At 43.6% G+C, this 15,220-nt stretch overlaps 2 protein-coding genes across 6 annotated transcripts in view; one reads left to right on the top strand and one right to left on the bottom strand.

Annotated features, from left to right (window-relative positions):
• grid1b (glutamate receptor, ionotropic, delta 1b) overlaps positions 1 to 15,220 on the top strand; it is a 584,637-nt gene that overhangs the window by 376,621 nt on the left and 192,796 nt on the right. The window lies entirely within an intron of this gene.
• On the bottom strand, positions 7,494 to 13,810 carry LOC146381010 (microfibril-associated glycoprotein 4-like). Of its 2 annotated transcripts, none has more exons than XM_084936976.1 (7): positions 13,682 to 13,810; positions 13,475 to 13,520; positions 10,031 to 10,189; positions 9,907 to 9,945; positions 9,696 to 9,792; positions 9,444 to 9,611; positions 7,494 to 8,097 (listed from the first exon to the last, which is right to left on the bottom strand). In XM_084936976.1, exons 2-7 carry the CDS (start codon positions 13,478 to 13,480, stop codon positions 7,844 to 7,846), a joined length of 723 nt encoding a protein of 240 aa, XP_084793102.1. In that variant the 5' UTR covers positions 13,481 to 13,520; positions 13,682 to 13,810; the 3' UTR covers positions 7,494 to 7,843. The 2 variants fall into 2 exon arrangements, with proteins under 2 accessions (XP_084793102.1, XP_084793103.1); XM_084936977.1 differs by having other exon boundaries at positions 13,696 to 13,784.

Genomic DNA, 15,220 nt, shown 5'->3' with positions numbered 1-15,220 from the left:
GATGCATGTAGACATGGTCAAGGAGACCTAATGAAGTTCAAACTGAGCGTCAGAATGCAGAAGAAAGGTGATTTACGTGAGTTTGAGTGTGGTGATCCCAGCACGTTAATATTTATACTGGGATTGCCCCACACGGTCATCTCTCAGGTCCACAGAGAAAGAGAAACTATCGAGGGAGGAGCGGTTCTCTGGGCAAATGTGTCGTGTTGACACCAGAGGTCAGAGGAGAATGAGTTCATAGGAAGGTAACAGGAACTCAAGTAACTTGTTGTTGCCACCAAGCTGTGCAGAAGAGCATCTCTGAACACACAACACATCAAATCCTGAAGCAGATGGGCTACAGCGGCAGAAGACCACACTGGGTGCACTGCTGTCAGCAGAACAGGAAACTGAGGCTGCAGTTTGCACAGGCTCACAAAAACTGGACAAAAGAAGATTGTCAGGTCGGATGAGTCTCAATAGCTGCCACCTTTGAATGGTAGGGTGAGATTTAGTCATAAACTGTAGTGTGAATACGTCCAACCATGTGGTGGTGTAATAGTGTGTTCCACCAGCACAGTACCGACTGAGCCACAGCCTACCTGAGTGTTGTTGCTGACCGTGTCCGTCCCTTTGTGTCCACAGTGTGCTATCTTCTGATGCCTGCTTCCAATAATATAATACTCTGTGACAGAAAACTCAAATGACCCCCACCGTCCCCTAATCTCAACCTGAACAGGAAACCGTCTGCAGCAGCTGTGAGGAACATTTTCAGCACCTGGACGAATCTGTGCCATGAAAAATGAAAGCATTTCTGAAAGCTACAAAGTGGATTTGTGAGGTTTCTGTGTAATCTGAAGTGTGAAACAAGATAGAGGATATACAACAGTTGAGCCTTAAAAGGCTGATGGGGTTTTTTCAGCTAATATTCTGTTAAATAGCCCAGACTCCCTGAAGCAACTTGTGTTTAAACAGTGGATTTGGTGCTTGAAATACCGTCTTTGGCCTGTGGAGGAGCTGCTGAGCGTGAACTTTAACACTCAAACACTCGCTAACTTCACCGGAGGGCGTCACATGATTTTAATGGTATTTAAAGCGTGACGTGGCTGGAAAACGGTCCCCGCTTTGCATCTCCCATCACACGGTCCACAGATGGATAGGAACACACACACACACACACACACAGCTGAGCCAATGGGAAGCAACAGAGCGCTCATGAAATACTAAATATTGGGAAAGTTTCAGTCCTCATTTGAGCTTTTCTTTGTGCTCGAGAGGCCGACGATCAAAATTACTTTCCACTCAGAAGAATATTCTTATCCTGTTTTGTCAGGCTGTATCATCTGATGCTTATTTAAGCTCATTATCAGCTGTTACAAGTCCCCCCAGTTTATTTCCAGAGAGATGAAGATGAAGACAAAGTGATAAGATGATAAAGACCCCAAATGAGATACAAACGCCTAATTTGGCAAGATGAGATTAAAGAAATTGATGTCATGTTCTTTCATTATCTCAAACACGGCAAATTAAAGTGAAATGCTGATTAATTCCGTGTCAGAAATTCAACCTTGGAAATAAGTTCATCCCCAACGACTCGATTTAGAAAACGTACCGTCTTCCAACCTGGGAGCCACGTTTGCCTCGAACGGTTCCACCGTTATTTTGAGAACTTTGATGCTTTTGAGTTGTTCAGCTGACAGCTTTGATGAAGAGGTAAATAAAAAGAGCAGGTAAACTGAGTCGGTGATCGGTGAAAACGACCAGCTCCACCGCCGTAATTTCTCTTTGAAGACTTCATTCTCGCGCGACCTACTTCATCAGCTCGATGATATTTACAACAATACACGCTTTCCATTTTTGTCACTAAGATTAATGCCAGCAGAGAAACGTGGTAAACTGTTTTGCATGAATAATGTAGTTGGTAGATTTCATTTAGATGGCTTCGCCCTCGCTCTGCTCGTGGTTGGAGTGATAAATAGTATCCAGCTGTAGTGACAGCCAAGCTGACAGCTGCTATCAACATACATCATAATGAAGGCCGACCAAGTCTTCATTGAAAAAAATAAAAGCTTAATATGTGGAATGTGCCTGATGTTTTTCATTCCTGCCATCACTGCACTGTCGCCCTCGTGCCTTAGGCCTCGGATGGGATCTGATAGGTTTGCGATGCTGGCTGTAAAGTTGCTCCCAGGCCCTCTGATTGGCTTCATTTACATAGCACCTTGGCAGGGGAGCGGCAGCTAAGCAGCGAGGGGCGTTCAGGAGCTCCGCATTTGCATTTTATACGCTCCGTGCACCACCGTCGTATTCTGATCACGAGGAGAACCCCGGCAGTTAAATTATACGTCGTGCTCGTTAGTATGAGACCTGTGGATGTGCAGGTAGTCTGCAGAGATGTTGAGAGGCTAAAGACAACACCCAGGGAAGAGCTGCATCACTTTGCTTCCTGTTCTTTTCTTTCATTGATAGAGACTTGTGCATTATGCAATTGTAAACACTAAGATGGTCAAATGTAGCATCTCAAAACAAGACACTGAGACCACAAAAGAGTTTACAAGGTCAGACTTCCCTATGCAGCCAGCGGCGTTACCCCCTGCTCGCCATTAGAAAGAATGCACGTTCCATTTGTGGTCACCTCAATTGCATTGCTTTACAGTTTCATTCATCTGACGCTAACGTCTTTATTTCAACTGACAGTCTGCGCTCCCAGGTCGGGACATGGCCGCTCGTCTTTTACTGCGTGCACACTCCCTTAGTCTGCAAACGTATATTTATTAAAAACAAAAAAGACGCTGACTTGAACTCCGAAGTGAACTTTAAGCATCTTGTCAAGCAGCCGCTAACTCAACACAGATCTTACAGACCGCGCTGACAGATCTATTTCAAGCCCAGAGCTCGGCTTAGCTGCCATGGAGAACCTCCCACTGTGAGCCGACTACATACTGTTCAGAACAAGAGCGAGCTAATAGAATATTTGAAGCTTTGAAGGGTTTAAATGACACGACTGATTTAAAAGTTCTCCGTGCATCGATGGAGGTGGTCTTTCTGGTCAAATCGGGTCCCTGTAAGCATGGTAAACAGGAGTGTGTGCAGCAGAGGAACACACACACACACATCTTAGCTTCCTGCCCATTAGTTATCAGAATAAAAGGTTGGAGCAGGTGTTTTTGTGTGTGTTTTATGGATATTTAATATAGAGGAGGAAGCACTTGTACACACACACACACACACACACAGAAAGAAGAGTGTGTGCTCCAATGCTAAATGTCACACCTGTCATTGGCAATGTGGATGAAAAAGCTCAATTATCCCTCCTCACAAACACACAGACCACCAGCTCTCCTCTTTCTTTTATCCTTCTATCCCTCCTCCTCCTTTCCCATCACTCTCTTTTTCTCCATCTCATCCTTCGTCCCTCCCAAATTTCACCATTCTTCCTCGTCGCCTCTTCATGATGTGTGTAGGTAATTAAAACGTCCTCTCCACCAGTCTTGTGATAAATGAACTGAGCTGTCAGGGAAACGCCTCCCACTACATCACAGATTTGTCCTTTTTTTTCTTTTTTGGGATTTGATTTTGCCATCACGGTTCAGGGAATCTGCTTCATTAGTGTTCACGGCTGCTCTGTGTGCACAAACGGGTGCGTGGCGGCAAATGCAAGTGTACAAAACACACATCAAGGCATTTCCATACTTCACAAGGCTGGAGAAAGACGTTGGGCTTAAGCAGCAGAGTCAGATGTGGTGCTTTCAATTAAATTTGCTGGGGAGGGATTTCCTCGGGTCCTCTGTGAGGGAAAGAAAACATTTACATTTTAATAAATCGTGTTATAATAAAGGCAGAAACTTCCACGAGACTTTCTGCCAGCTACGAAAGGGTCAGATGCTGTTTGTCTGTTTTAGAATAAAGGCCTCATAAATATTAAAAATTACTACACCATCATTTTACCCTAAAGTGTTTTTTATTAGTTGTGCTGTTGTATATTTCTGGGCAGCTGTGATTGAGACTCCCAGTCACTGTTCTTGATCTGGGTTGTTGTTCAAACATCAATAAAACCAGATTTCATGTAACTGTGCGGTGTATGGGGCACAATACCAGATTTTCTGTCTGTCAGAACACGTCCTAAATATTCCAAGAATTCCTAACTTTGCCTATGACTTTTCTTTTTTAGTCAGGAATATTTGCATGTCGTATTTAGAATGATTATTAGAAACAGGACATAAATATGCTTTTGTGCCCCATACACTGCACAGTTACAGTTAGTTTTCCAAACTAAAGTTGTATAAAGTGTGTTTGAATTATTGGGAGCTCTACAGCACACTGTTAAGTTCATGTGCACTCAAAATAAACACGTTCATCTAACGCGGCCCTCTGACATTGATCCTATTTAATTTTTTTAGCTAAATTATATATCAAATTCTATATTGAGACAGTAAGTTCATGTGTATGTAGTCTGCAAATGGAAGACCAAATGCCAGATTTTTAAACCCTGTCAAACTGACATATTTCCCATTTTAATAAGATAATCATTTTATTTGTATAGCACTTTGTACAGTTGCAATTTGGATGAAATGCAAAGATAAGTGTATTTATCCCCGAATTGTAATCTTCTTTTGTTTGCCCCCTTCGGAGGTCACCACAGCGGATTATCGGTCTCCGGTGCATCCTCCTCTTTCACTCCTGCCCTCTGCGTGTCCACGCATACGAGCATCGTTGGGTGTAACTCGAAAATATTATGACAACGCTCGATGTCAAGGTGACTGATGATCACATGAGTAGAAACGCATGACTATGCATTTCTAAAGTTTCCTTTTCTTGTGCCCTCAAACAAAGAGGATCTAAACTAGGGGTAGGCAACTCCAGGCCTCGAGTGCCGGTGTCCTGCAGGTTTTAGATCTCACCCTGGGTCAACACACCTGAATCAAATGATCAGTTCATTACCAGGCCTCTGGAGAACTTCAAGACATGTTGAGGAGGTAATTTAGCTATTTGAATCAGCTGTGTTGGCTCAAGGACACATCTAAAACCTGCAGGACACCGGCACTCGAGGCCTGGAGTTGCCTACCCCTGATCTAAACTGTCTGTGAAGTGTTTGGTAAAGCCAAAACGATCAGCTTCTTCGGGGTCACTCTAAAGAGTGACACATCACCTGATGGTGGGGTTAACTCCTAAAAGCCATCACACTGACATAATAATTATAAAAATGGAGTCCTTACAGAAGAGGTGAACAGATGAGTTAAAATAATTCGAGGCTGCTCCTTCTAGCGGTCAGGTGCATCCGCGTGGAGGCGTCCTGCAGTTTCCTCTCAGTTTGCTTTTGTTAAGAAAGCTCCAACTACACGATCTCACAGAGACCACAGATGTCCTGGAATACTTTGAAGGTGACGTCTATCAGGACAGACTCTCATCATCTCTGTGTTTTAATTAAAACTTTTGTCTTATGAACTAATGAATATTTGCAGCCTGTGGGCTTCTTCCTGTAATTAATCCATAGCCGTGAAACAGGAAGCGAGCCGCTGCTGGGTGCCTCTAATCAATATTTACAGGCATGGCGTGCTAAGAAACACCAGGGGGAAGCTCGCTTTGAGGCGTGTTGAACTGAAAAAAGAAACTGCTGAAGAATGGCAATCATGAAAAACTGAACACAGACACTTAAGATCAAGTGTGAAGTATTTCAAAGGCAGAAAAATGTGTGACGCGTTGTGGATGTTTGAGCGAAATGGATGATTGTGCCTCACAGAATGACTAAAGTCAAATATTCAGAAATGTTTAGCATCTTTTTCATTCCTCGAAATTGTCAAGTTGACTTCAATTTCCTCCCCCCAAGCGGAGGCAATTTTGTGTCACCTGCTAGCAAGTCAAAAATAGAATATGTAAGAGGGGAGCTCTGAATAGTTTCTCCCTCCTCACTCATTGCCACAGGTGTGATAAGTGAGGAGGGGCACGAGTCTCCTGCAGAGTCTCGACCCTTTCAGGTTTTGTTTTCTGAGTATTAAAAACCTGTTCAGTACAAAAAGCAAAAGGCAGTCAGAATAAAGAAAATGTGCTTGGAGAGACAAGAGACAAGCCTCTCGGTTGGTTTAAATGTTCCAAAGAGTGCCGATGCAGGATTTGCATGAAAACTTGGCCACAAGGTGGAGAATCGGGGCGAAATGTACGAATGTATAAAATCGATGTTGTTTTGTTGGAAAGGGCACAGGCTGGTGAGTTTTTGAATGCCTGTCCAACAGCATCTTTAAAAAGCTAGCTTGGTTGGTGCAAAGCAAATATGTTGTCATGGTTACTCGTCAGTCCCATAATGATTTTATATTCAGGTGCGTATATTGTGCTCGAATAATTGGAGAGAAAAATTGCCTGCATTTAAACTGATTTAAGTGGCTACGCTAACGTTGTTTAACGGGTCTACACTTCGGTCCGGCGTCAGGCGACCTCAGTGGCGTGACCCACTTTGATCCACTTTGATCGCAGTTTAAACATTTAATAGGGAGCTTTGTTCAGGGTGACTTGCGGTAAAGTGCAAAACAAGGAAAATGTCACTTTCTATGATTCCAGGCAGCAGAACCTCACAAGAGCAAAGCCGGAGCTGCTCTGGCTGCAGAAACAGGATGTGACTGAGCCCATTAGCTGCGGTCGTTTTAGCGAGCAAGACATGGCTATATCCCATAAAACCCCAATTCTGAAACATTTGGTAAGATGTAAAATGTAAATAAACAGAATGTCGTGGTTTGCAGATCTCATGAGCCGAATTTTATTAGCAGTACATGTATGTTTATTTTACTATATTCTATCCTTCAGCAAGTCTTTTGTCCCATCTTCCTTCTCTCTACCTGCCTGGTAACAGGTTTCTTCCTGTTAAAAGGGAGTTTTTCCTTCCCACTGTCGCCAAAGTGCTTGCTTATAGGGGGTCATATGATTGTTGGGTTTTCTCTGTATGTATTATTGTAGGGTCTGCTGTACAATATAAAGCACCTTGAGGCGACTGTTGTTGTGATTTGGCGCTGCATAAATAAATTGAATTGAATTGGCTCCACCGAGCGCCGCACTGCCTGCTGGGTAATACTCGTAGGATCAGAGGCGGGACAACACTTCCTGTGTTGGGGCGTTGCTTCCACAGATCGACGCAGATCAGTGGAAACACCTGAGCTCACCTCTGAAAGGCTGTGAATGCTTATGTACATGTCATAGTTTGTGTTTTAATTTCAATAAATTGTGGGTAGAACGAAGTGAATTGACTCCATTTTGGAACAACAAGCATCTGTGAATACTTTGTAGATGTGCTGTACATGCACTCGCTCTGCTTGTTTCATTAATAAGTCTGAGACAAAAGCTCAGTATGAACTTCTCACAAGTAAAATCCAGTTGTGTAACTTTAGGTATAGAAATATTGAGTATTAATATCAGTGTCTTCACCCTGAAGCAGGTGGAGCTTTAGTGTGAGGGCGGCTCCGTCCTTCAAATGCGTGAGCAGAGAGAATCCAGACAGAAACACACAAAGACCACGAGAACACCTCAGCTGTTTGCTTCTCATTTATTATCAGGATACAGCAGATAATGATTCACACCAGCTATCAGACCTCCACCAAACAGTCAGTGAGACGTTAAATCTGAGTGTGCTGAGCTGCAGACTGAGGAACATCTGGACCAACCGAGAGCTTCTGAGAAATCATCAGCTCAAACTGGTCTCCGTCCATCATTTCACTCCACCTGCAGCTGTTTGACAGCTGCTCACTCACACTCTGACTGCTCTTCTGAGATATTTACGTCTTCGACTGACTCTGAAAGTTAAAGATTCTCTGGGACTACATGATAAAGGACAGAAAAGAGAGATCAACACGAAATGTTCTGCTGTGTTTGTCCTGCAGATTTACTGCGCAGGACGGATCTTCATGCTGATGGTCTTCAGGGAGTAGTTATGACCTTTCCACTGGGCCCAGTCCACACCAACAGCAAAGACAGTACCATCAGCCCCCCAACGATAAACCCCGTTAGGGTTTGCACCGTGACAGTTGTTGTACCAGAACGCCCCCAGATATGTTTTTGCACAGTTCCCTGACCAGCTGTCCTGGTCTTTGTCAAATGTAGTGAACTTCTGTCCGTTGTGAAAATTCAGGGCATCTCCTGCAGAAACACAGATGAACAATCACAAAATTACCACTAATCCCAGTCAGACTGGTCTGCATGTGTACTGGGAGTGTTTTCAGTGGGCCATGACACAGACTGGACTCATACTGGGGAGTAAAAAGCAGCAGGTGCACAGTTTGAATCATATGGGGTTGACAGACTCCAGTTTGTTCATGTGAACTGGGAGACTTCGTCACGCAGTAAAGTCATTTTCATTGGTATGTAGCTGACACCAGCTTTATTTATCCCTGAAGGTACATCAGATAAGCCAAGTAGTTAAACTGCAGGTGTGTCTATGGTCCTGACAACCTCACATCCAAAGTCTTGAAAACTGAAGGCTCTGCCTCCCATTCTACTTTTAAATACTCTAGGAACAACAAGTAGGCCTGCAGTGTGAGAGCGAAGTGCTCTGATAGGGTGATATGGTACTACAAGGTCATTAAGATAAGATGGGGCCTGATTATTTAAGACCTTGTATGTGAGGAGCAGGATTTTGAATTCTGGACTTAACAGGAAGCCAAAACAGGAGAAATCTGCTCTCTCTTTCTAGTCCCTGTCAGGACTCTTGCTGCAGCATTTTGGATTAGCTGAAGGCTTTTCAGGGAGTTTTTAGGACTTCCTGATAATAATGAATCACAGTCGTCCAGCCTGGAAGTAATAAATGCATGAACTAGTTTTTCAGCGTCACTCTGAGACAGGATATTTCTAACTTTAGAGATGTTGCACAAATGGAAGAAAGCATTTGTTTAATATGTGCGTTGAAGGACATGTCCTGGTCAAACATGACTCCAAGGTTCCTCACAGCGTTACTGGAGGCCAAGGTAATGCCATCCAGAGTATGAGTCTGGTTAGATACCATATTTCTAAGATTTTCAGGGCCGAGTACAATAACCTCAGTTTGATCTGAAGAAGCAGAAAGTTAGCGGCCATCCAGGTCTTTATGTCTTTAAGACATTCCTGCAGTTTAACTCATTGGTGTGTGTTATCTGGCTTCATGGACAGATAGAGCTGGGTGTCGTCTGCATATCATCCTGCCTGGTGTTTGGTACTCAGGGGCCACGACTGAGAACAGGGAGGCTGCACAGAGGGTCATTAACACTGCCCACAATATCATTGGCTGCCCTCTGACACCCCTGGAGGCCATCGCCAGATCCTCCTGTCTCAGAGAAGCCACCACAGGCGACCCCTCAAACCCCGCCCACCACCTGTTCCATTCTACCCATTCCTCTTCTTTGTTAATCTTTCCTGTTCATTTGTGTCATTGTACATGTACAATGACAATAAAGGCGTATTCTATTCTATTCTATTCTGATGCTACACTGACCCTGTGTCACTCCACTCACCTGCGCCTCCGTCCTTGAATCCAGTAACAGTCAGTTTGTATCCGTCACATTCAGCATCCACCTTAAATGAAGAGTAACGAGCGAACACTTTCTTCCCTTCAAAGTCCTCCAGGTCCACCAGCAGCTCACATTTTTGCCTGGATGTCATAATGTTGATCACATTGAGACCTACATTCACACACAAGCACACAGTCAGAAACATGCAGGGCTGTTTGGTACAGAGCTGCAGATCATTATCAATAAAACTCTGACCGAGCCAGTACTCTCCAGCAGCGTCACCAAAGCCCATCTTGTATTGATCCCAGGGTCTGTAGAAGTTCACCGTGCCGTCCATCCTCCTCTGGAACACCTGGGGGAGGAGGCAGCAGAAACACATGTGGTTTCAGGGAGCACAGATCTGGATTTACAGCAGTGCTCCTGTTAAATGTTCCCGCGCTGACACTTTTTAGTTACAAGCACTCACCGTCCAGCCTCCTCCGTCTGAGTCCATGTCACAGTACACCTGCACACAAACACCTGTCACACTCTAGCTGCTTAAAGACGTGGACATGAACAGGACCCAGAGTCCCAGAGAGGGTGGACTGTACCTGCATCGCAGACCTTTCTCCAAGGGGATAGATGGTGTACACGCCGCTGCTTTGGCTTCTGTTCTGGCGGCGGATGTCGCTGCAGTCCCTCGGCCGGATGAGCACCGAGCAGCTGGTCAACGCAGGAGCGAGGAGGAGGACGATGAAGACCGCTGGCAGCTGGAACAGAGAAGAAGCCTTTCATTTACACAATATTCACTTCCTACCAAGCTCAACAAGCCTGTGATTCTCCCTCAGCTTTGCCTCTCAGCTGTGCTGAAGTCTTGTTTAGTCTGCACAGGTGTGGTTCAGCCAAACCCCCCTCTCTGTGCTCACTTCTTAGTATAGTCCTGTTGCCTTTCATTGTAAAATGAGTTCATGCTTTGTTATTATTTCACATTCCTGTTGATCTCTGACCTGCACAGTACATGAACCATTCTGAACCATCCCCAGAAAATCCAGGGTTAAGTTACCTGGATAAGAGGAAATCCTGCTTGGTGGCACAGACCTCAGGAGCAGGCTATGTTCAGAGTTAAGATGAGCTGGAGGTGTTTATTATTGATTCTTTTATTTACAGCATGTTTAGTGTCATTTAGATTCTCTGCTGCTTTGTTTTATATGTGCAGCTTGTTAAGCTCAAACCTACTAAACCACTGACTGAAGCCCAGCTGTGAAGTTACAGCAGCTAAAACTATGAATCACATTATTGCTGAAATGTGCGCGTATACATTTGATGATGCAGGAAATGTACACATGTCGATATACGTGGTCCTAATTAGGGATGGGTATCAAAAACTGGTTCTTGTTGAGAACCACTTCCCACTGTTTCAATTCCTTGTTGTTTGCCATTTTTGCAAACGATTCCCTTATCGATTCCAGTCGCCCCGTCACCACGTTGCGGAGCGTCATTTACCTGGCAGGAAACACGGCGGCTCAAACGCTCAAAGTTTGGTTATACTTTACGAGAACGGATGACAACAGGGCAACTTGCAATACTTGCAAAGTAGATATTTCATTTAAGGGAGGAAACACTACGAATATGCAAAAGCATTTGCTCACAAAACACGCGATGACCTTAAATGAATGTCGTGTTTTTAATTCCGCTCCGGACTCGTGAATCTCAACCCAGCAGCAGCGGTAACGTTTGCACGTCCTCTCCCGTTAATGCGGCAGGTAAATAATCAACTAACAGTGCATATTATGTTAGCGCGATCTGCCTTATTACAAACCTGCCATTACTGTGCGTTTAGGCGACCATGATGAGAGACAGAGTCTGGCTCAGATGCTGGCAGTTCTCGCTGCAGTCTACTGGTAGCGTCTCCTTTCAGGCCAGGATAGACGAATGTCACCGAGCAGTGACTAAGTTTGTGGTCAAAGGCTTGCAGCCATTTGCCACAGCAGATGATTTTCGGTAAGTGAATGTGTTTAATTGTAGGCAGGGACATTACTGGATATTCTTGTGTAATTGCTACAGAATAATTTATGTTGTACTTTGTTATTGCTACAGAAGAATATTTATTTTATTATTTTACATTTACAATTTTCTTTCCTGGGGACCCTGTGACACCCATTGAAGAGCCGTAGGCTGTGGATCTCTTAAGATCTCACTGCTGGGTTTGTAAGGCCATGTTACTCCTAAATTTCTATCTTGTTCAAAGAGAAGATATAAAACAAAGTTCTAAGCTAATCGACCTTAGTGTTCTCCTTTTTAAAAACAATCGATAAAGGATCGAATCGTTAAACAGAATCGAAAATGGAATCGGAATCGTGAAAATCTTATCAATACCCATCCCTAGTCCTAATGTGCTGCTAGGTGTCTTTTACACTGAAAACAGAAACTGGAACACAATCAAATTCATTTCACTTTGATCTGCGACAAACTGAAGCGACGTGCACGTCTCCTTCAACACGCCCAACGTTATGAAGCCACAGGGGCTCTGATCAGTTTGTATTGTGTTTAGCTTTCAATATAAAGTTCCTCGATGTGACTGCTGTTGTGATTTGGTGCCTTACAAATAAAACTATAGTGAACTGAAACGTCGTCATACTTCTGCTTGAGATTGTTGGAGCACGGAAAGTAACCCGGGCAAGTGTGTGTAGGTGAATTCTTGTTAATGTGTAAAGAGTGCACGAAATAGTGTCATTAACATCAACTAAAACATGAACGTGTGAAAAAGATCAAACTACAAAAAGACTTGTCGGGTTCACAGTTTACCACTGAGACCTTCGATGATAAATGAAACACTGATGGCTCATTAAAACTAAATAAAATAAATAAAGGATTAGCTCGAATATTCACAGATTAGATAACTGGCCTGTGACACCTGAGGTGACCCAGTGTGTTAAAATGTGGTGACCTGTGCAAAAGTCCACATGTGTTAGTTCGGCACAAGACCCGTCCCACCAAAACTGCAGTACTTGCTCTGGTGTCATCTGCCCTCAGGACCAGCAGCAATCAATAACAGATCAATCACAGATAAACAATATAATTTAGAAACTATAACTACTAAAAACTACAACCATACTGACGTATGTCCTGAACAGAGACAAGAAGAAGAAATAATTCTACTGTAAAGAGAAAGTACTTTAGGTAAAGAGTAACTTCTTGGAACAAAAGCCGAGAAAACGTTCATCTTACAGTGTAAATACTTTTAGGAGCACAGACTCAGTGTGTAGTAGATTAACGTTTCACTTTACATTCTTATCATCCATTAATCAGCCTACTGTTCTTTGCTAAGTCGTAAAGGGGGAACAGTCCTGCTCACAGTTTTCTATGCAGTGGAAGAAGATCTTTGATTGTTGCAACATCTGTGCAATAATAAAAATGTCATAAGTTAATGTTAAACGTCTACATCATGCAGTCGCTGCACGTGTATGCAGTTCAACATGAAGTCATTCACACACTGCTAAAAATTACTTAGAGAAGAATAGAACAGAATACTCCTTTAATCCTTTAATTGTCTCACAAGGGGAAATTTGGTTGTATCAGCAGCAAAAAACCACACATATACAGACAGAACAGGACACAGAAACACAGTTTTTATATATTTACATCATGGACAATAGTACTTAAAGAACTTGTTAAATTACTGAATTATTTACGTGTAAATTCTGCCCCCTTTCATGTAAAACACCTAAGTTCTTCACTACTTAAAATGACATACACTCTACATAAAGTTATTCACTCTCTATGTATTATTACTTTAGTACTTCTTAAAATGATATCCAGTATAATTTGTGTCCCTTCCTTAATTACATGATTGGCATCAGGCTCTGATAGTGAAAGTGCTGCTCAGGTAAAGTCATCAAACAGACACATTCAAGAAGGAAGGCGGAGTTTTAGGTATCAACACTGTTTAATGAGGCGATCACAGCAGACCGAGGTGGTCTGGAGGGTCAGGAGGGTCACCACCACTCACTCCTACACTGATACTTAACCAGAAATATTTAAGGTCACAAACTTACCTTCATGGTCAGATTTCTGTGGGAGTTAGTATCTGCTGATGTAGATCTGAAAGGAAAGGATTACTGTGAGGATCACCTCATTCAATCATTTAAATCTAATCTGCGTTTAATGCATTTACAGCAATGTCTGCTTAAAATATCTTGAAAGTTTCATACACTCTATTTGGCAGTAATATTAAAGCGCTGCTGCTACGTTACTACAGATACCTGTGTGAAGTCACCTGCAGTTGGAGCTGAACACGCTTCAGAGACACCACACGGCTGTTCTCCCTCAGTGTGTCAGAGTCTCCCAGAGTCCCTGCTTATATCTGCTGGAGGGCAGACACATCAGAGTCACGCCACCCTTTACACTGTTTAAAATTACACGCTTCAAGTTTCCCAAAAAAACACAACCAGGATGTTCTCAGGCCAAAGCAGGTTTATTTGCATTTAATATATGTGCTGATCCACCCAGTAATTACATGAGTGTTTATCTTTCAGTGCAACGCCTCCGATACTTCCTGCTGTGATGCACGCATCATGGGACAGTGCAGAGGAGAGCTCATTTACTTGACCCGCTTGAATTCAGTGAGACTTCAAAGATGAAGATGTGGGGCGCAGTGAGTGAAGCTTGAAGGTGTAAATTTAGAATTCAAAGCATTTCTGCCTAATTCTGGGGAACCTGCAGGCCATTTGGGGTGGTGGGCCATTCAGGTGGGGGCGGAGCTACCACTGAGTTGTGGTATAGTTTCGGCAGGATTGGGGCAGTGTGTCTTGTACTTTTTTGTCTCTTGTTGATTGACTTGATGGCTGGTGTTCAGGGTCTAGAGCACTCTTTGTGGTGGGCATAGTTAGGAGAAAGCCAGCCGCCAAACTTGCTCAGCAGACACACCAACTCCACATGGATGTGGAAATGTGGACCTGGCAACAACATCAGCACCCACACTGGAAAACTTAAACAGAGGTCTAGAGGCCTAACAGCAGCATCCAAGTCAAGCAGCATACGTTTACTTTCAGATTTATCTGATGGCAGAAGTTTAAGAACAGGTAGAAAAATGACCAGAGAAAAGTGACCCTTTGTTTGGTCGATTACACCAGACGACATCATGGTGTTGATAATGTGCTAGTAAACTCTGTAACCACTGCTCATGGCCTAACGTTGCAGAGCAGGCTGGCTATTTACACACACACACACACACACACACACACGGACACACACAGACACACACACACAGACACACACACACACACACACACAGACACACACACAGTCACACACACACACAGTCACACACACACACACACACAGTCACACACACACAGTCACACACACACACACAGTCACACAGTCACACACACACACACACAGTCACACAGTCACACACACAGTCACACACACACACACAGTCACACACACACACACACACACACACACACAGTCACACACACACACACACAGTCACACACACACAGTCACACACAGTCACACACACACACACACACACAGTCACACACACACAGTCACACACAGTCACACACACACACACACACAGAGTTTCAAACAAAGACTCTATCAGCTGATTTTGAGCTGCTGTCTAATTTAGTTCCTCGTACTCTTCACAACTGACTGTTGGACTGCTTCACTGCAGCACCTCCTCTACATCCTGTTCATCTGCAAACACGCATATGTATCTTCTTCACTGATGCGATGGAAAACTTTCAGAGTTTATTTAAACATGTTTCTTTAGCACAGGCTCCTGACTTCCA

This window comes from Perissodus microlepis, chromosome 8, assembly GCF_051167445.1.
Source record: "Perissodus microlepis isolate ML-2025 ecotype Zambia chromosome 8, ASM5116744v1, whole genome shotgun sequence".
In the NCBI taxonomy this organism is placed as follows: domain Eukaryota; kingdom Metazoa; phylum Chordata; class Actinopteri; order Cichliformes; family Cichlidae; genus Perissodus; species Perissodus microlepis.
This window is presented reverse-complemented; position numbering and strand designations above follow the sequence as displayed.

Bases quoted from the DNA above. Each gene is read 5' to 3' on its own strand.
- LOC146381010 (XM_084936976.1), bottom strand. The intron at 9,793-9,906 runs GTGAGTGCTTGT...CTCCTCCCCCAG, and splicing joins CAGACGGAGGAGGCTGGACG to GTGTTCCAGAGGAGGATGGA. The intron at 8,098-9,443 runs GTGAGTGGAGTG...GTGTTTCTGCAG, and splicing joins ATTCAAGGACGGAGGCGCAG to GAGATGCCCTGAATTTTCAC.